The sequence below is a fragment of the Equus quagga genome, unplaced genomic scaffold (assembly GCF_021613505.1).
Source record: "Equus quagga isolate Etosha38 unplaced genomic scaffold, UCLA_HA_Equagga_1.0 153_RagTag, whole genome shotgun sequence".
NCBI classification, from domain to species: Eukaryota; Metazoa; Chordata; class Mammalia; order Perissodactyla; family Equidae; genus Equus; species Equus quagga.
The window spans coordinates 133144-155839 of record NW_025796915.1 but is presented as its reverse complement, the minus strand read 5'-3'; the positions used below and the strand labels follow the sequence as shown (position 1 = coordinate 155839).

The window sequence follows — 22696 nt, the reverse complement described above, 5'->3', positions numbered from 1 at the left end:
GATGGAAGACAATACTCCAAGCTAATGGCAAACAAAAGAAAGCAGATATTGCTTTACTTATATCAGACAAAGTAGACTTCAAGATAAAACAGGTAAAGAGAGACATAGAGGGGCAGTATATAATAATCAAAGGGACTCTCCTCCAAAAAAACATAACACTTATAAACATATATGCACCCAACACAGGAGCACCAAAGTACATAAAGCAACTATTAACAAACCTATGAGAAGATATTACTAACAACACAATAATAGTAGGGGACCTCAAAACCCCACTTAGTTCAATGGATAAATCATCCAGACAAAAGGTCAACAGGGAGATAGTGGAATTAAACAAGAAACTGAACCAGATGAACCTATTAGATATATAGAGAGCATTCCATCCAAAAACAGCAGAACATACATCCTTCTCAAGCATGCATGGAACATTCTCAAGGACAGACCATTTATTGGGAAACAAGGCAAACCTCAATAAATTTAAGAAGATTGAAATCATATCTACTATCTTCTCTAACCATGATGCTATGATCTAGAAATCAACTACAAGAAAAAAGCAGGGAAAGGAACAAAAATGTGGAGACTAAACAACATGCTACTGTACAACTAATGGGTCGTCCAAGAAATAAAAGGAGAAATCAAAAAATATTTGGAGACAAATGAAAATGAAAGCACACCATACCAACTCATATGGGATGCAGCAAAAGCGGTCCTAAGAGGGCAATTTATACCAATACAGGCCCATGTGAACAAACAAGAAAAGCTCAAATAAACAACCTTAAACCAAACCTAACAGACTTAGAAAAATAAGAACAAAAAAAGCCCAAACTCAGCAGAAGGAGGGAAATAATAAAAATTAGAGCAGAAATAAATGAAATTGAAACAAAAAAAGACTGTAAAAAGGATCAATGAAACAAGGAGCTGTTTCTTTGAGAAGATAAACAAAATTGACAAACCCTTAGCCAGACTCACTAAGAAAAACAAGCGAAGGCTCAAATAAATAAAATTAGAAAGGAAAGAGTAGAAATTACAGTGTATACCACACAAATACAAAAAATTATAAGAGAATATTATGAAAAATTGTATGCCAACAAACTGGACAATCTAGAAGAAATGGATAAAATTCTTAGACTCTTACAACCTCCCAAGACTGAATCAAGAAGAAATAGAGAATCTGAATAGACCAATCACAAGTAAAGAGATTGAAACAGTTATCAAAAACCTCCCCCAAAATAAAAGTCCAGGACCAGATGGCTTCTCAGGAGAATTCTACCAAACATTTCAAAGAAGATTTATTACCTATTCTTCTCTAACTATTCCACAAAACTGAGGAAGACGGAAATATTCCTAACACATTGTGTGAGGCCAAAATCACCCTGATACCAAAGCCAGATAAGGACAACACAAAGAACGAAAATTACAGGCCAATATTGCTGATGAACACAGATGCAAAAATCCTGAACAAAATATTGGCTAACCAGATACAGCAATACATTAAAGAGACCATACACCATGATCAAGTAAGATTCATACCAGGGACACAGGGATGATTCAACATCCGCAAATCAATCAATGTGATACACTACATTAACAAAATGAGGAAGAAAAACCACATCATAATTTCCATAGATGCAGAGAAAGCATTTGACAAGATTCAACATCCATTCATGATAAAAACTCTCAATAAAATGGGTATAGAAGGAAAGTACCTCAACATGATAAAGGCCGTATATGAGAAACCCACTGCCAATATCATACTCAGTGGGGAAAAACTGAAAGCTATCCCTCTGAGAACAGGAACAGGACAAGAGTGCCCACTCTCACCACTCTAATTGAACATAGTACTAGAGGTTTTGGCCAGAGCAATTAGGCAAGAAAAGCAAATAAAAAGAATCCAAATAGGCACTGAAGAAGTGAAACTCTCACTGTTTGCAGATGACATGATTTTATATATAGAAGACCCTAAAGAATCCACTGGAAAACTATTAGAAATAATCAGCAACTCCAGCAAAGTTGTAGGGTACAAAGTTAACTGACAAAAATTAGTAGCATTTCTGTACTCAAATAAACAAACTAACAGAACAAGAACTCAAGAATACAATCCCATTTACAATCACAACAAAAGAATAAAATACCTAGGAAAGACCTATACAAAGAAAACTATAAGACATTACTGAAAGAAATCAATAATGACATAAAGAAATGGAAAGATATTCCATGCACATGGATTGGAAGAATAAACATAGTTAAAATGTCCATACTACCCAAAGGAATCTACAGATTCAGTGCAATCCCAATCAGAGTCCCAATGACATTCTTCACAGAAATAGAGCAGAGAATCCTAAAATTCATATGGGGCAAGAAAAGACCCCAAATAGCCAAAGCAATCCTGAAAAACAAGAACAAAGCTTGTGGCATTGCAATCCCTGACTTCAAAATATATTACAAAGCTATACTAATCAAAACAGCATGGTACAGGTACAACAACAGACACATAGATCAATGGAACAGAATTGAAAGCCCAGAAATAAAACCACACATCTATGGACAGCTAATCTTTGACAAAGGAGCCAAGAACATACACTGAAGAAAAGAAAGCCTCTTCAATAAATGGTGCTGGGAAAACTGGACAGCCACATGCAAAAGAATGAAAGTAGACCATTATCGTTTCCCATGCACAAAAATAGACTCAAAATGGACAAAATAATTGAAGGTAAGACCTGAAACCATAAAACTTCTGGAAGAAAATATAGGCAGTACACTCTTTGACATCAGACTTAAAAGAATCTTTTCGAATACCATGTCTACTCAGACAGGGGAAACAAAAGAAAAAATGAACAAGTGGGACTTCATCAGACTAAAAAGCTTCTGGAAGGCAAAGGAAACCAAGATCAAAATGAAAAAACAACCCACCAACTGGGAGAAAATATTTGTAAATCATATATCCAATAAGGGGTTAATCTCCATAATATATAAAGAACTCATACCACTGAACTACAGAAAAATAACCCAATCAAAAAGTGGGCAGAAGATATGAACAGACATTTTTCCAAAGAAGATCTACAGATGGCCAATAGGCACACGAAAAGATGCTCAGCATCACTAATCATCAGTGAGATACAAACCAAAACAACACTTAGATATCATCTTACACCCATTAGAATGGCTATAATCAGCAAGACGAAAAACAACAAATGTTGGAGAGGATGTGGAGAAAAGGGAACCCTCATCCACTGCTGGTAGGAATGCAAACTGGTATACTCACTATGGAAAACAGTATGGAGATTTCTCAACAAATTAAAAATAGAAATACCATATGACCCAGCCATCTCACTACTGGGTGTTTACCCAAAGAACTTGAAATCAACAATTAAAAGAGACTTATGCACCCCTATGTTCATTGCAGCACTATTCACAATAGCTAAGATGTGGAAGCAACCCAAGTACCCACCAACTGTTGACTGGATAAAGAAGATGTGGTGTGTATATGTATATATATATATATATATATATATATATATATATATACATACATACACATGATGGAATACTACTCAGCCATAAAAAAGATGAAATCATCCCATTCGCAACCACATGGATGAACCTTGAGGGAATCACGTTAAGCGAAATAAGCCAGATAAAGAAAGACAAACACCATATATGATTTCACTCGTATATGAAATATAAACAAACTTATGGGCAAAGAGAATAAATTAGTGGTTACTGAGGGAAGTGGGGTGGAGGGTGGGCACAAGGGGTGAAGGGGCATACTTATATGGTGTATGACAAACAGTAATGTACAACTGAAATCTCACTATGCTATAAGCTATTATGACCACAATAAAAAATAAAAATAAAAAATAAAAACCAAACAAACTTAGTGGGTTAAACAACCATTTTATTATGATCACAGATTCTGTGGGTCCAGAATTCAGACAGGGCTCATCATAGTGGATGGCTTGTCACTTCTCCATGATGTAGGGCTTCAGCTGAGAGGCTCAAATGACTGAAGGAGGGGAGCAGACAGGCAGGTTGACTCAAATAGCTAGGAGCTGAAATTATCTGGAGGCTCCTTCACTCTCATATTTGATGCCTGGGATGTCTCAAAGACTAGGTTCACCAAGGACTGTTGGCCAGAGACTCTACATATGGCTTCTCTGTGCAACTTAGGCTTCTCAGAATATCATGGGTCTGGGTTCTGAGTGAGATGGTCCTGAAAGAAAGCTTCTAGAAAACAAGTGTTCCAAGAGAACCAGAGAGAACCTGCATGGCTTTTTATGATCTGGCCTTAGAAGTCACATTAGTTACATATCAACCATACTCTATTGGTTAAATCAGTCATAAGCTTTGACATTCAAAGGGAGAAGACAAAGGCTCCACCTCTCAATGGGAGGACTATCGAAGATTTATAGTCATTTTTTTTGAACCACCGTACTCTGTTTAGCAAGCTAAAGCAAAACATCTGTCCACATAGACATCATTGGTGTAGCTGGACATCTAATCAAGCATGTAACACTCAAGTAAATACAAGACAAATACACAATATTTGCATTTTAAAGCAAAGAGTGTGTTTGAGAGAAAAGTACTATTTTTATGATAGATGTGGTCAGAGAAACTCGTGTTCTAGTTCATCAAAACAACTTAATGTCAAAAATGAGATTTTAGGAACTATGTTTATAAAAGACAGGAAAAGAGATTTTAGGTCCAGCATGGGCCTGACCTCAGAAGAATCTGGGAGACAATTTATGAATTGCCTCAGAGAATCGAAGGAGCTGAAGAAGAAAACTGAAATGAGATAAACGGTCTGACCCGCTGAAGAGTTAAACTAGAAGATGTAAGACATGTTGACAGTTTGAGTCCCAATGCATCACAAAAATACAGAGCTGTTACAGGAAGCCATCCTCATCAGACCTTTGAATCTGGATTCAGACCACCTGACTTTAAGCCATCATGCTACCAAGTTGTATGACCTTAGACAAGTCCTTTGAACCCTTAAGACTCAGTTTCTGATCTGTAAAATGGAGATTAAAAACATCTACCTCACGGGGCCGACCCCGTGGCCGAGTGATTAAGTTCGCATGCTCTGCTTCGGCGGCTCAGAGTTTCACCAGTTCGAATCCTGGGCACGGACGTGGGACTGCTCATTAAGCCACACTGAGGGGGCGTTCCACATGCCACAACTGGAAGGACCCACAACTAAAAATACACAACTATGTACCGGGGGCTTTGGGAGAAAAAGGGAAAATAAAATCTTAAAAAAAAAAATCTACCTCACAGATCTGAGGATTAAATGAGATTACATAAAAGCATTGTACTAGCTAGCACATAATAGGCCCTCAAGAAATGTGGACTGACTCAGCTTCTGAAAATCAAGTTACCCAAACCATCTTGCAGATGTTGAGTCAGAAAGCTAAGTTTTGAATGCAGCATTCCCAGTGCTCCTTCACTCTTCTTCGAAGCTGTAAACCTGTGTGCTTGTTTTGTGTGAGAACTCATCATGTAGTAGTAACAAAAGATGATCCATTAGAATATTTTCTTAACTGGTTCCGTTTCATTGTATACTAATAAGGCTGTCAAAATATTTTTCTCCCTTCAACAAAGAGTCTGATTTTACTCTGAATTCATACTGGCACAGATGACCTCAAGATCCCAGATATTGTATATTGCATACACTTTGACAGTTTTTACAATTGAAAGTGGTCTCAAGAAACAAATCAATGTACTGACTTGGCCATTAATTCTGACTAAAAAGGAAATATAGTTTCCTTGAAAAATTGGTTTAATTTTTATATTCAAACTTACATGCCCCTTGACCTGCTCTTATCAATGAAGGTTAAACAGAGGGGACTGGGTCACAGCATGCTGGACGCAACTAATTAAATAAGGGCTGAGCTGAGAAGGTGTCTCTACTTGATTTAAAGGAGCAAAGCCCTCCTGAAGTCTCTTTGGGGCTTGAAAAACATTTTGTCTCAGGGCAATGAAACTGAGACAAAAGGCACTCTTAAAATTTAGCGGTAATTTTGTTTCAGCAAGACTCACTTAGGACTGTGTTATACCCACTGTTAGGCAAAGTGAATTCATTGAAACTTCCAAGCTGTAACATATCTGACCTGGTTCAAGCCCGCCAAGACCTCAAATCAAGAGCTGGATCTAAAATGCTTCCTTTTCCCACAGGCCAGCAGTGGTGCTTCATTCCAGAGTGGGCTGTGAGTGTGTTCTGTGGGCTTTGCCTCTCCCCTTTGCCCTCCTGTCGCTCTGTCTGTTTGACATGTTTATTAAATAGAAGCTTCAGGCTGCACAGACAGACTCAGACTCTGCTCCTACGTCGCCTACCACTGACAGCCCTTTGCCTGTCTGAAGAAAGGACCCCAGAAGACTCATAGCTGAGGGGGCTTCTTGGTTTTTTGTGTTTTTTGAAGAGGGGTAGTGGTTGGGTTTTTTTATATTCTTTTGGGAGCCTTGGGTTTATAGAGCTATTTGAATAATAACTAGTTATCTATATTTCTTTCTTATTTAAACATAAGTATAATTAGAATTGTATCTACAATCTCCTTCAGAAAAAAAAGTATTGGAAGTTAGCTAAATGATAGCTGACAGGTGAATTTTAGTATTTTTATGTTTTTCCAAATTTTCTACAGTAAGACTATTTGTTTGGGTTTTTTTGTTTTGTTTTTTTTTTTTTTTGAGGAAGATTAGCCCTGAGCTAACTACTGCCAGTCCTCCTCCTTTTGCTGAGGAAGATTGGCCCTGAGCTAACATCCGTGCCCATCTTCCTCTACTTTATATGTGGGATGCCTACCACAGCATGGCATGCCAAGCAGTGCCATGTCCGCACCCGGGATCCCAACTGGTGAACCCCTGGCTGCAAGAAGCGGAACATGCGCACTTAACCGCTGCGCCACCAGGCCAGCCCCTGACTCTTTGTATAATGAGAAAAAATAACTTATTAAAAATGAAATAAATAAGTATCCTTCATGTAGATAATGTTTTGATCTTTGTAATACAGGCATTTGGTCTGCTATGCCCTATTTTCTGTCCCTGTTGAGGTTAAATGTTGCATTTATTATGGTTATTTAATTATAGCAAGAATCCCCTCGGTGAACTGTTAAGCCTAGTGCTCTAGAAATTTCATATACTCTTCTAGCATCATGGCAGAAAGTGCGCAGGGCTCAGTCTTGTTTCATGATTTGCAGCCCTGGCTCTCCCTGGGCTGGAGAGTTCTAACTGTTCCTTTCTTTGTCAGTCCATTGTAGGGGCAGAGGGCTTGTCCCTTGCATTCCGGCACATTGCCAGCTCCCTACTGGGCCACTGCAGCCAAGTCTCCTGTGAAAGCCTTCTTCATGAGATCATCGTCTGTGTGGGCTACTTCACTGTCAACCACCCAGATAACCAGGTGAGAGGCCCCGAAAAGTTCCTTAGACTGCTCCTGCAGCACTGAGAGTGTGAGGTGTTGGAATGAGAAAAGGCAGGCTAGCCTGCGGGAGCCCACCTGTCCTGTGTGAGGTCCTGTCACCATGCTCCAGGGATATGTCTCTGACTTCTCTCCAGGAGATTTGATCAGCACTAGATTATCACTAGGGCCTCCTCTTAGAGCTATAAAAATAAAAGATTTTTAATAAAATATTCTTAAGCCACACAGAAGCATCTCCTCCCTTACCACATAGATTCTAATACTCTATCCATATATTTTTTTGTCTTGATGAGGTAGATTGCATCTTTAAATTTGGGTCAGTTTGCAAATAGTATTAGAGTCTGGTGCCTTATGAAACTGCTCTTGGCCCTTGGCTTCTGCCCAGGTTCTTAGAGGCTGCGAGATAGTGTTGGAGGGGAGCCTGAGAAGGCAGGACTTGGGCCTCTCTCCCCCTTGAGTCACCTAGAGTAGTTTTGCTTTTAACTATTTTGATTATTAGGTGACTGAGCAAGATTTCATTTCTGCTGCTTTAAGAAGTTGGGACTCTGTTATAGATGCTGTAAAATAATAATAATAATAAAGCACTTTATTTCTCTTTACTTTTAAAACCAGAGTTATGGTATAACTAACATATCAAATAGTAGCTCCTGACAACCTCATTTATCTAAAGCCTCCTTCTCAACAACCTTAACTTTATGGATTATTGCTGAGAAAAAGGCCTCTAAACAACCCTTAACCCCCACTCTAAGCTTACTAATTTTTATTTTAGCTAAATCTTTAACAACCATGCTTACTAGGTTCATCAACCTGTAGCAAACTAGACCAGGGCCGGAGAAGGACAGGCGATGGTTTAGTGCTAGAGCCAAGTACAAGGTGAGAAGCTGCACACTAAGAGCTAAAGCTGCCTGCCTGATGAGAGAAGGAGGATAGAACACATAAGGCAGGCCCAGAACTCAGAAATTGCCCCCATCTGGATTCAAAGGGACACTGAGCCCTATATTTTATTTCCCAGGTGATTCTTGATGTCCCCGGTGCTGACACTGAATGAGCATGGAGACAAAATGTGTGATCTATGCATTCCCTTTAAGTTGGGGAACATGCAATCTATTCTAGAATGATTTCCATGATTAAAATATAGAAAATGTGGACCCTTACCAGAACAAGTGTCAGCACAGAAAAGTTCCCCTTTCGCAGAGCCTCTTGCCAGGAAGGCAAATCTTCCTCACCTCCTGTCACAGGAGCACTCAAGCAGTGCTCTTCCCTTGCCAGCACCCCCAGATAATGGTGCTTTGTCCTTTTCGTGGACCAGGCCCAGCAGGTTCATGAGTCTCTTACAAGCTGCTCAGGGAAGGAAAGATGAGGGAAATCTCCTATGTGGTTTTCTTTTCTTCATGTGTATCCATTCAACCTACTAAATTGCATTTTATTTCCCTTTAAAAGTTTGTTTTTATTATTCTGATATAAAAGTGTTCTTTACTTAGCGTGAAAAAGACAGGCACATGTAAAGAAGAAGATGGAATCAGTTATTCCTGATCTCACATCTAAAATAGCCACTGTTACCATTTTGGCAGGTTCCCTTACAGTCTCTTTTCTATGATTTTTTTTTCCAGTTTTATTGAGACATAATTGACATATAACATTTTATTCATTTTAAGCATACAACATGATGATATATGTATACATTTGCAAAATGATTACCGCTATAAGTTTAGTTACAGCCATGACCTCACATAGTTACAGCTTTTTTTTCTTGTGACGAGAACTTTTAAAATCTACTCTCTTAGCAACTTTCAAATATACAATACAGTATTGTTAACTTTAGTCACCATGGTGTACATTATATCCCCAGAACTTATCTTATAACTAGAAGTTTGTACCTTTTGATTACCTTCACCCATTTCGTCTACCCCCCCACCCCTCTATGGATTTTTTTTTTTTTTTTTTTTTTTTTGGTGAGGAAGATTGTCCCTGAGGTAATGTCTATGCCAGTCTTCCTCTGCTTTGCGTGTGGGACACTGCCACAGCGTGGCTTGATGAGTGGTGTGTAGGTCCATGCCTGGGATTTGAACCTGTGAACCCCAGGCCACAGAAGCAGAGTGCATGAACCCAACTACTATGCCATTGGGCCAGCCCCCATGAAATTTGTACATAGCTGAGATCATACTGTACATACACCTATGTCTTGGTTTATATACTTAACATTATATCACAATCATTCTTTGTGGATATCATTTTTAATGGATGCATGGCTTTATCTTGTGTAAACAGCCCATGGTTTACCTAACAACTTCCTGTTTTTTGCTTAAGTCGTTTACTATATATCATGAGACTATCTACCGCACTTGTAAAGAGGTGAGTAATTTGTGTATGATAATATTTTGCTGTATACAGTTCTACAGTAAAAAGTCCAGTTTCTTCAGCACATCCATGTGTAGGGATGGTTTGAAGCTCTTTGGTTAAACTAACTCTCTTGTGATGAATTTACTGAACTCAAAATTGTGTGGGATTTTCAAGAGTTTTTCTGCTAATGCCGAATCACAGACTAATTCTCTCTTGTAGATAAAACACAATTTCTGAGTATCTCTGGGCTCACCAGAGTGAATGGGAAATGGGGTCGAGGGAACTGGTATTTAGAGATGGCGTGTTAGAACTGACTTGGACCTAATGACAAAGAAATGACTGGTCTTGTTGGTACAAGAAAAAGGCAGATTAAATGGGCAGAGAAAGCAGTAAGCAATACAAGGAGGAGACAGAGACCTTATGGCTTGTCAGTTGGGGAAGAGGAAGATGCAGTGGTGTTTGGAGATAATTGTTGAGAGGTGAGCTCACTATCAGGAAGAAATTAGAATAAGTGAAAAAAGTCAGACCTTCTATTTCAACACCTCGCCTCCCAGAAGGCTTGAATACTAAACTGGACATCCACTTCTGATTTTGGGGAAGATCAAAATTCAGCCCTGAGGCAGTTGCTGAAATGCAACCATCTAGATAAAGAAAGAATATAATAACAAGTAGAGAAGAAATCAGAAATGGATAGAAATGATGGTAATTGTTATACACTGAGACACTGCACCTCATGGAGATGCTGTTTCTAAGCATAACCTCTGATCTTTGTAGAATTCTTTATACTATTCTTCCCATCTATTGTCTTTTGGGCCTCTGTAGCACTTCAGTGAGGCTGTAAGTAAAGGAATTATTCTTGCCTCACAGACAGGTGAGGAATTGGGATTCAGAGAGGTTAAGTAAGCCCCCCAAAATGAAAAAAAGAATCGCTAAAAGACCAGGACTAGAACCCAGGTCTTGCAAAGCCCAGCTTGGTGTACTTTTCATTCATTTTACATTGCTTAAGAAAATGAGATGTGTCATAGGCCCCATCTACTGGTGTCTCTGAAGTGTGTCTTGGACAGGGATGGTGGGTATAGAAGAGGATACCCATTTACCAAGACAGTACATTAAGAAGCTGCCATTCTGCAACTCTGAATGCTGACTGGGAAGCTTCCGGGATGTATCTGTGTACCTTACTCAGTGATCAGGGAGACTTGTAAAGACCCTGGGAAAGTGTACATGAGTGTTTTATGAGCACAAAATGGCCCATAATCCAGCAAATAGAAGGCCTGGGTTCTAACCCAAGCTTTGCCACTACCCATTTGATCTTAGATAAATCATTTTCATCTTGAGGCTTGAGCATTTTTGACTATACAAAGACGTAGATTGGTTCTGGAAATGGACAGTGGCGATGGTTGCACAATATTGTGAATGTACTTTATGCCACTGAATTGTAGGCTTAAAAAAGGTTAAAATGGTAAGTTATATGTTATATATATTTTACCACAATAAAAGAAAGTTTAAAAAGAGAAGTGGATTGTACCAGACAATCTCCCGTGTGAGTTCCATGAGTCTGTGATATTTTAAAGGCTGAGATTGAAACCACAGACAGACCAGCATTCTGATCTTGTGGGGACATTTTATGATTCTTCAGATCCTCCTTGCCCTAATCCAGATTCTATCACAACCAGATGGCTTCATGAGCTGCCTGCCCACTCCATGGCAGCTCATCCTTAAAAGCTGAATACACCTTGGCTCTCTTATATTAATAGAGGGGTTCCATTGACAGACACGCATAAGCAGAGACTTACAGGTGAGATGTCTGGTACTGTTCTGTGATACCATCTCTAGCCACAGTTGTTTCACATGCACCAAAGGGCTGTGCTCACCAGCTTGTGGCTGGGCTCCATGCCCATCAGGCCGAGTGGCATGGGCAGGGTAGGGGAAATAGCCTCAAGCTGGCCAAGATGATAATTGTTCATATTCCAGTAGAATTGGGGAGTTTTCTATAACTAAAAAGCTGATTGTTTGTTTTCATTCTAAAAACTTGTTTTATTAAATTCCTCTGCTCCCTGCAAAACCCAGTAATTTGCCAAATGAGTGTTAGCTGTGGGGGTGTGGTAAGTGCAATTTTAAGCTCTCATCCCAGCTTCAATCACAGATTCATGGAGCCTTCATCCTGGAAGGGCTCTGAGATATCTAGTCCAGCTCCCTCATATCACAGATGGAGAAACTGAGGCTCAGAGAAAAGGAATTGCCAAGCAAGAACTGACAGGGCCCAGCCTCCCAATTGGCAGTCCAGTGCCTTTTCCACCTCACTTCTGTTCTTATGAAAGTGAATTTATTTAACGTGATGCCACTTTCTCTAAATTAGAGGAATTTCAGGGGAGAAATTATGATGCTCACTTCATTTAATGTTTTCATATCATTAGTCAGAAGTCATGCTAATTTGCAGGGCCTGTTTGTCCACAGGGGAGCCTTTATTTTCTGCTGGGGAAACAGCTTGTGTCTTTATAAACACAGAAGATCCTCAACTCCTGTTGCAGCTTAAAGCTGTTTTATTAGGTAACTGCTTTGCATAAAGGATTAGCACTTTTTATTTGCCACCCTTTGGTCTATTAACGTAAAGAACTGAGCCCCATTATACCAAGGATGACTTCAGAAGAGAAACCTAGATAAAAGTAGTGCCCCAGTGTTGATAGAACCAGTCATCTGTAGTTTCTAATTAAAATGTTGTTTTTTTAATCAACAACTTCCTTGTATTTTATGGCACTTTCATGATTCTTTCTAAATTCCTTCTCATTTAATAAACATAATTAGTATGTGCTGTCAGTCCTTCACTTTATTTACATTTTTATATTGGATAGTTAAATGTGGCCTAATAATTAAATTAACTTGAATGACAGATGAGTTGATGGCCTGCATATTACTGTATTGGGAATAAGCAACTTTGCATATTCATTTTAGTTAGTGACTGACCTTTTCATTTGCAAAGACCCAATAGATTCCAGCTATCAGAGCCAGAGTTTCTTGTGATTGTTGAAAGGAAGGATCCCTGTGGCCCACCCTCCCCCAGCCAGCTTCCCTGTAGAGACGTCCACGCAGCAGATCGTGTAATCATCTGCTCTGCACTGTCCCAGAGATGGCTAAATACTTCTGGGGAAATCCAAACAGGCGAGTAAGCTTTACAGAGAGGCTCTTGAAACTAGATTCAGCCTGAGCTGTGTGACATGCATTTTTCAGGTCTTTTGAAATTTTGTGACTTAACAAGAAAACCCAAACAGTAATTGACTAAAAGTTCCTAAAGTGTATCTGTTGTACTCACCTGAGACCTTTCCCTGCAAACAAAAACGGGGTATTTTCCTAGTTGTACACCATCTGCAGGTGAGGGAAGCAGAGTTGTGTTTTAAGAGCGGCAGTTTTCCGGAGCCTCATTCCAGCTTTTAGAACTTTCAGAGGTGGCCTAATTCCTGCTCAAACATTCTTACTTTACTCTTTGTCTCTCTCAAAGGCAGATGGTCCTAGGTCACACCCATTTGGTAAACTTCCCCCAGCCCCATCCAAGTCCATGAATGGAGTCTGCTTGGTGGGCTTGGGGTGGGAACTCCAGCTTCCGGGGCCTTTCTGTTCAACAGTGTTGGCAGCTCATTCTTTAGCTGTCACACAAGCATTTAGCTTTCTGTGTTTTCTTTCTGTGTGTGACAGATACAGCTCCTTTCATAAAATAAAAACGTATCTTGTCTAAAGAAGATCCTAAGAATTTCAACAATATAACCATTTTGGACTTATTCTCAATATTACGGTACCAAAGAAAAATGTGACTTTTTCCACAAAAGTAGAACAATAAATTTCCTAATCAAAAATAATTTCTCCCTAAACATTAATTTTAAGACTTCCAATGAGTGACCTGGCTGATATTAGAATGGAGAGATTTGCTGGTTAGCAATTTTGGCCGATTGTATTAAAAGTCACCAATTTCACAGAATCCAAATAAAAGACACCTCCTACTTTCCTCATCTCAGGTGAATTTTCCAACACAGGGTAGTTTGAAGTACTATATGCTCACACCAGCTGCTTTTTTGACTCTACAAACCACCTGAGAGATTATAAGGAACTCCTTGCTTGACCCAGTGGCTTTTGTACAGACTTGCTTCCTGATTCATTACTTACTATAATTCCCTCAGATCCTCCTGCTTGTGGTTGATGCAGCAGTAGTTAAGGTGGCACCTGAATGGATTCATGTCTTGAATCAGTCTGCAGTTAAGGTTTTGAATTTGATCTCTGATGGCGCTAAATGTCAGATGTCACAGAGGATAAGAGCGTAGGCTCTCAAGTCAGCTGGCTTTGAAATCCCTGTTCTGCCCTTTCCTAGCACCATGTCCTTGGTCAGGTTACTGAACGCTGAGCCTGAGTTTCCTCATCTGTGAAATGGAGGTCATGATACTACCACTTCCCAGGTTGTGTGAATTAAGTGAGACAATATAGGGCCTTACTCATAGTGGATGCTCAAGAAAGACAGCTGTTGCTATACCTGCTTGCCCTGTTACCATCAGCTTCATGGCACTAAATAATATACCTGATTCAGCAGTAGGCTAAATTCGTAATATTGGCATAGTGATCTGAAAAAAACAGGATGGTACAGATGAATTATCCTTCCTTTATCAGCCTTCTCAGTGTCTCATTTTTGGAGAACTCAAATTCAGAGCATTCCCGTAAAATAACTGTCATGAAACCTAACATTAAAACTTGGAAGTTGAAAGCTAGCCATAGCTTCATCTCGGTTGGACTATAAAAAGTTGGGAATCCACTAAGCTTCTTCAGCAGTGGCTGTGAGACCAAGAGCACAAGTAGGGTCATTTTGAGGGCTTAGTTTAGCCACAAGGTGACATGAAGTTAATCATTCCCTTCTGAGCTCCATCCCAAGACTGGGCAGAGCAGAAGAAGACACACACAGGAAAGTCAAACAATAATTCCAGCTCTTTCAGCACCCTCTTCCCAGGGTGCTCAAGCCCAGATCCTCTGAACAAGGTTCAAACGTGAAAATCACTGAGACAGACTATAAAAACTTAATCTGAGCCAGCCCTGATGGCCTATTGGTTAAGGGGTTCAGTTCCCAGCCACGGAACCCTACCACTCCTCTGTCAATAGCCATGCTGTGGTGGCAGCTCACATAGAAGAACCAGAAGAACTTACAACTATGTATTGGGGCTTGGGGGTGGGAGGGGAAGGAGAAAAAAATGAGGAAGATTGGCAACAGATGTTAGGTTAGGGCGAATCTTCCCCTGCAAAAAAAAAGACAATCTGTAATCACAGAGAAAATACCTCTCCTGAGATAGGAAATTTTATGTAAGACCCTCATTAGTCACAAAAAGCCCATCGCCATCGAACAGATGCTGGTATAGCAGTCAGGATTGCTGAGTCCTTTCACAGCCATACAGCTCTGTGACCCTGGGTAAGTCACTGCCCTTCTCTGGGCTTTACTTTCTTGTCTATAAAAAGAGTTTGGCTGGGTGTTCTGAAGGGCCCTTCGAGCTCTGATAGAGGATGAATATATAATTCTAAGACAAAATGGGAAGTCATGTCTAGACCAACATAAGTAGATAAATTTAATCATTTTCATTTCTAAGTACAGTAATCACAAACATTCCACTCTAGCCATACTGGTCTCCTTACTATTCCACAGACACACTTACACACCTCCCACCTCAAGCCTTTGTCCTTGCTGCTTTCTACCCAGAAATCTTTTCCCTCAGAAATCAGCATGGTTGGGGTGGGGGACTTCCAAAGGTTTTGTTCTCAAATGTCATGTTATCAAAATGACCTTCCCTGATCCCACAGTATCTAAAATAGTGTATCAACCCCATGGTTACTGTTTCCCTTTACCTTGCTTTATTTTTCTTCATACGCTTCTTACCCTGCTGACATTTAATTATTTTGTCTGTCTCCCCACCCGCACCCCATCCCACTAGAATGTAAGTACCTTGAGAGCAGAGTCTTTGTCTCCAATGCCTACAGCAGTGCCTGGCACATAGCAATTACCTAATAAATATTTATTGAATGGATGATTGGATGTTGAGATGATACATCTCTCCTTAAGCATAATACTGCAGAAAAGGTTAAAATGGCCCCAGATTTTGAAAGATACAGCACTTCTATTTTACTGACCAAACTTCCTGAACTGACTTTTAGCTAAAAATTTAAGAACCATTTCTTTGGCACTCTAAGTTATTTATCTTTGAATTTATTCTAAAAGAAACTTCTTAATTTTGTTTTTGCTGGAGCCAGTCATTCTGAGATCCAACGGAAACTACGTGCTTCAGGTTTGGTAAATCCTGTATTTGAGGAAACAACGGTCTGTGAGAGAAAACTTGGGAGGCAGGCTTCAGTTCATTTCCTAGCCCCTCCTCTCACTTGGGTGATAAACTTGGGCAGGTTATCCTGAGGATCACATTCCCCACCTATAACAGAGAGACAAGAAATCCTAACTCATAAGGTTGTTGTGAAGATTAAATGTCATTCTTATTATGCAGGTCCCAAATTTATTTGACTCTCAGCTGTAAGAGTGGATGCCTTTGGGGCCTTTGCTTACCATGTCGGTGGAATTGTCACAGGAAATCTACTCTGACTTATTATGATTTAGTTAAAAAAAGAAGCTTTTTGGCAAATATGTCCCACTCTAAGAAAGTACACTCTGGGAAAATCTACACTTAAAGCCTCGAGTATCACCGTATCACTCATTTTAATGGCGAGTTTCCCGAGGGCATTTTTAAATAATTTTCTTAAATCTCTTCACATGTAGTTCCTTTGGGAACATGCACCTTTAGTCTGCCATCAGATGCCACATGCCTCATCAGAGAACTTGGAATGTGGGAGTCTTGTCACAGCAGCAGTCAATGGGCTGGTCTCTGCTTTGAGGCATTGGTAGTATATTTTTATAACTCAGTAAGAGGTACATGCGCTCTGGAGCCAGGCAACCTAAGTTGTAGTCCCAACTGTACCACTTATTAGCTCTGTGATCCTTGGCAAACCACTTGCCTTCCTGGTGCCAGTTTCCTCATCTATAAAATAGGGATAAAATTGATGACGCCTCATGGAGTTGTTGTGCAAATTAAATTAGATCATGCACATAGTGATTAGTACATTCCCTGGGCCAGAAGAAGTATTAGCTGTGATGTTATTGAAGTTATCATTGTCTGCCTCCAAATTCCCTTCTCTTAATGGAAACAGCCTTGGAGTATCCACTCAGTCAGCTCTGACACTTGATATCACCGTAGATAGGCCATTTCTGCTGTCACAGCATGTTTCCTCACCTGTTGAGAAACTGGAGAAAGCTCTATGTGTCTCCTGCCTACAGGAATCCTCTGTGGACCCAAAAGATCTAGAAGCATCAGGGTGTCCTCCCGTTGTGGTGTCTGGGCTGCCACTCAACACACTCCTCTGGCATAGCTGCCAAGGCGGGTTGGGAGGGTCTGTCTGGCTCTGGCCAGCTGCCAGCTCCCCTTCCCAAGGGGCATGCCTAGTTCAGCTGAACATATCTGACAGGTGATAAACACATGCTTGTCTGGAAGACAGTGAAGGAGAATCTCCATTCACCACTTTGGACTGCAGAAGTAGGAGGAAGGGAGACCTTGCACCCAAATAATTCTCTTCTGTATGGGCAACTGCTAAACTGAAAACACACCACAGATAACTCAGAGGTGCATTGAGAGTGTGTTAGGAAAAGAAACTGGAAAACGGCTCACATGAATCAATGCGAACATTTAATGGGCCTTAATTGGAACCTTATCCTACTGTACTTAGAGCAGAGAGATGAAAGCAAAAGAAATCTGAGAGACCATTTATTTCACTTGAGAAAGCAGTAAACTGAAACTACAAAAAGATTTGACTACTATTATAATTTTATGATTAAATAAAATTGTCGTAGACTAGTGCTGGTGAGCCCGTAAGTGCTCCATGGAATGCACCCATGCTCTCTGGCTGTTGTTAGGATGTGACCAGAAAATCTACCAGCCTATGCTGTGCATTTATTAATCTCGCTGTTCTCACAGCACCCAGAGGCTCCATGGTGAGGGAGGTTTGACCGAAGTTCTCCTTACAGGAAAGGCCCAAAGCCCACTAGGAATATTTGTGTTTTAAGGCATTATTAAATACTGTCTATCCACCTACTCACTTCCCTACCACCACACACATATCCTGTTAGTCTGTAATGGACATAATCTTTCCAGTACTCTGTGTGTGTGGGGGGGGGGGGGGGGGGGTGTAATTATAAGTTCTGTTTTCTTAAAGAGGCTGGATTAGAAAATCAGAATAGCTACTAGTTGAGAATTTGGGGGTGGCATTTTTTGTATGGTGACTTCTTTCATTCATTCTTCAGAAAAAAAATATTCTAAGTTCTTTTTTTTTTCACCATATTTAAATGTAATATCTCTGCAGGTATAGGCAGCATAAGGTGCTTATATGTGTGAATGCTCATGGCACAGGATTATATTATTTCTGTAAGCTCACAACCAATTCCCTTCATTGCCAGAGAAAAGAAGGACTTGCTCAAGGTCCTGGAACGAGGCTTCCCAGCACCTTATCTAGGCCTTTCTGTGACCAGCCTTCGTCCTCCTCCCCTCTCTTATTAGGGGACATGGATAATGCAAATAAACAGAAAACAGAAAATAAAATAACCCCTCAAATTTATGATGATAAGGTGACTCTGTATCATTTCCAAGGTCTGTGCTCTTTAGACAAAGTTCTTTCTCAAATGTTCTTTCTCAAGCTGGAAACAGCACTTTTGGGTATAGTTCCTGACAAATTGCAGAATCCATGACTTTTAGGGTTCGCCAAGTGTTTGACATAATCTAGCCCAACCTTCTTGTGGTGCAAGATGTGTCGGAAGGGAATTTAGAACTTGCTTCATTTAAAAGGTAACTCTTCTCACAGAATAGACAACATGAAAGAAGGTAAAAGAAGCTCTAACACAGAACAGAAAGCTGGAGGTGACTTATTCTTGGGGAAATACCAGTATCATGAGCTTTGTGTCCATATGAGCATTCATCACTCATTCCTTCTCTCATTTATCAGCTTTTTCCTAAATGCCCACCCTGTGTCAAACCAGGTGCTGGGAAATACAGAAATGAATACAACCCAGATCTAGTCCTTGTGGAACCTACAGCCTAGAAGCAGTGCTGTCAGTGCTGAGACTCCTTCCTTCCTTCAACAAACATTTAACAAGTACCTGCAATGGTCCAGTCACCGTTCTAGACACCCAGGATACCATGGAAAACGAAATAAACAAAGTCCTTGCCCTCAAGTTGCTGACGTTCTAGGAGGTAAGGGAGAGACAGACAATAAACTAACCTGGATCTGTGCTAGAGGTTCCTCTTGGAAATGCTTCACAGTGGAAGTGGTGCTTGAGCTGATATCTGAAAGTGGAATAGGCACTTACTAAGTAGCAAGGTAAGAAAGACATTCTAGGCATAGGAGAAACCATGAGCAAAGGTACTGAAATATAAAGTAGCCTTACAGGTTCAGGGAACTGCAAGCTGTTCATTCTGACTGGAACTTAGGATGTAGGGGAAAGAACAAGAGCTAAGAGTGAAGAAGCAGGCTGAGTCCAGGTCACGAAGGGACCTACGTGCTAGACCAAGAACTTGGGGATTTATCCTCTAGGAGATGATGAAACGCCCCTAAACGTTACTAGCAAAAGATGATATGCTCAACCTATGTCTCAGAATCCACTCCTATACGTGGAAAATGGGAAGACAGGCATCAGGACTTCCACCCTGGAGCCCCATGTCTGTGAGCAGGTGCCCCTGGTTCTGAAGCATTATTCACTCCAACAGGAGCAGAATGATGTTTGAGGAAGAGGCCTGCCCAGAAGCCTCTTTTGCATCCCTCTGCTAGTGGTACCCAGCACACAGCCTGTTACCCATAGGAAGCAGAGAACAGCAAGTAGGGGCCTTTCACCCAGTTTCTCTTGAGAGACACAGCAGAACAGCCACTCGCCCCTTACTACATAAGGAAAGCCCTTGTTTCTCTAGGATCACCTGGTTTCCAGAGCCTATGAGAGGCCAACCTCCTAACTACTGACTTTAGCCTCTCTTTATGACCCTGGCTGCTTTCATCCCTTCTTTCCTTCTTTCCTCTCTCTCCTTCCTCCTTGACACTCTGCTGGTGCTAGACAGCAATGAATCCCCAAGACCACCAGGAAGATGACTAGTACTTAAAGGGCCTACCTCCCACACAGTTCACCAAGATGTCTGCATTTAATCCCAGCCTAGAAATCTATCTTATGGCAGAAGCAAGTTTGGGAGGAGAGGAATTTGTTTGCAGTGTGAGCCAAGGGAATCTTTGTGTTTGTCTTCTCTGAATTTGACTTGATCATGTATGTGGACAGACTCTTCAAATTTTTCTCCTGTGATATTTAAATAAAGCCACTTCTATAGCCTCCCTACTTTATCCCCAAGGCATCAGCTTGGAGAAACAAGGTGTGTGTGTTTGAGGCATGCCATTTTCTTTATATGATTTGTAGAGGTGACTGGCCTCAAGTCCCCCCCGTCATATTGTTCTGTCCTGGGCCCAGGCTTCAGGTATGATGAGACTCGTCAAGAGCAATGTGGACAGAGAGGCTTGGCCTGTGCGCTGGCCTGGCCTGACCACCACGGCTGCTGCTTCTCACTCTAGCATTGTAGCAGGACCAGTTTTGAGGAGAAGAATGCAACAACTACTTTGTTTCTGCTCTGCTAGAAAAATATTCTTTGTTCCAATGATTTACAGACTCTCTCGGCTGTCTCTTTTAATCAATTTAGATGTCTAGACACCTATTTTTACCCCTCTGTTGAGGACATCTTGTCTGACAAGAAAAGGAAAAAACAAAACAAGAATTCTTAGGCATAAAGAATTTGTCTTGGTGAAAGTTAACTATTTGTATACATTTCTGTCTAACTCCATACTCATACTCACTCACTCTACCACACTGACCAATGGAGCTGGTTTCATCTTAAGTTTGACAGACCAGCTCACAAGGCTTGCTGAAAGAAGCTGCCCCTGCCCCACCCTACCCCTGCTCTCTGTACCGTTGTCCTAAGAGGCTGTTGGATTTGATAGGGTGCTGGCTGAAGTACTCAGTCAGCTGTTCTTACAAATCCAAAGACAGTGTCATCTGAGGACTTTGAAGGCCCTGGGATGAGTAAGCCCATGGCTCTGGTGTGGTAGGTATAGGCCCCCTGGAGTCAGGTTTGGGAACCAAAGCTCAGTCCTCATTCATTCATTCCCCGGATAGTTATTGAGCACCTGTTGTTTGTCAGCCACTGTGCTAGGCACCATGCCATATACTAGGGATAGAGCAATGAATAAAAGGGACATAGCCCCTGTCCCCATGGAGCTTATAGCCTTGAGACTGTTGAAAACTGGGGATTCACATCTGTCTGTCTTAGCCTAAACAACTGCTCACGCATCTGGAGCCAGGCAGGGCCACGTGTGGGTCTGTCTTCAGGTCTATGGCAGATGCAGAGCTGGGCTCCCAGTGACATAAGAATTTAGAAACTTGACAGAGGGCATTCTGAGGACACAAAACTAATTAAAATAAAATGCATAGCTTTCTAAAACTACTGATGGAGTTCCTCCTAAATAAGGGGGATATTCAGGATCACAAGTAGATCTTAGCATAACACCAGGATTCAGAGAGTATGAGTAGGTAAAACAGAACTTGACCATTTTCTGTTTTGTTTTCTTGAATGTAGGTGAATTCTAGAGAGCTGGAGACTTTACTATAGGATACCATGGTTGCATCTATGATAGGTGGATAGATGGATAGCTAGATTTGGAGAGGGGGCAAGAAACTGCTATAAAACCTTTTTCTAGTTTATTTCTATTATTTGGTGTCATGGTTTTGGTATGGTCAGGGAATGAGCTATTCCCATATAAATGAATTTTGCAGATGACCAAACTTACCTTTAAAACATGATGTTTAGAGCCAGCCCTGATGGCCTAGTGGTTACACCTAGTTCAGTGCTAACCACTTCAGTGGTCCAGGGTCATTTCCTGGTCATGGAACTATACCACCCACCTGTCAGTTGCCATGGTGTGGCAGTGGCTCACACAGAAGAACTGGAATGACTTACAACTAGGATATACAACTATGCACTGGGGCTCTGGAGAGAGAAACAGGAAGATGGGCAACAAACATTAGCTCAGGGTGACTCTCCCTGCAAAAAAAAAAATAACACGATGTTTATTTAACATTAACTATTTGTGATCATTTTTAAATATTACAGTTTTCTGCCTTCTTAAATTATACTTAATATATTATATATTTTTTGATGCCATAAAAAAATGAGTGCCTACTATAGTGTTAGGTACGTGAGAATTATCATATATATGGAAGCAAATTTTTAAATTGTAGGATACTAAGTAAAGGTAATGGGTTATAATTAATAAAATGTTTTACTTGTTATGCTCTCAAGACCAACTGAAAAGGGTAGAGATATTTACTTTTACACTAAATGATTCCAGGCAACTTTTTGAATTCTCATTTCTTCTTGAAATAATTTTAATTCCCACCCCTTCACTAATAGTGTCAGCTGATGCTTCTTCCTGTTGTCAGTTTACCTATCTCCAACAGTCTCCTTCTAATTTGCTGATTCCAATCTACTGTAGGCTGGAAAACCACTTGTATTAGACTTGCTTCTGAAATATGACTTGGTAGACTGAAGTGGAGCTTGCAGAACTTACCTGTGAGTAACTGACATGAGTTTTGTTGAAAGACTGGGCACTCTGTGAGGGTAGGGGTGTCACTGACTTGTTCATTACTCCATTCCCAGTGCCTCACACTACACTTGGCGAGAGTAGATGCTCAGTAAATATTTGATGAATGGACTAATTTGTCTGCCCAGCAGCCTACTTGCTCGCTTCCTGGTTCTTGGCTGTATTCCAGGTGGTCACAGTTGGAGGAAAGGGGCCCTCCGAGGGAGTAGAATC

The 22696-nt window shown here is 40.7% G+C and overlaps 1 protein-coding gene across 8 annotated transcripts in view; it reads left to right on the top strand.

Moving 5' to 3' along the window:
• LOC124233091 (S phase cyclin A-associated protein in the endoplasmic reticulum) overlaps positions 1 to 22696 on the top strand; it is a 486817-nt gene that overhangs the window by 450782 nt on the left and 13339 nt on the right. For 7 of the 8 annotated variants that reach the window (XM_046650197.1, XM_046650193.1, XM_046650194.1 and 4 more), the window contains one exon: positions 7241 to 7390. In XM_046650197.1, the coding sequence (XP_046506153.1) occupies positions 7241 to 7390 (150 nt within the window). Of the gene's footprint in view, positions 1 to 7240; positions 7391 to 18833; positions 19048 to 22696 lie in introns of all 8 variants that reach the window. The other variant, XR_006886969.1, reaches the window with a different exon arrangement.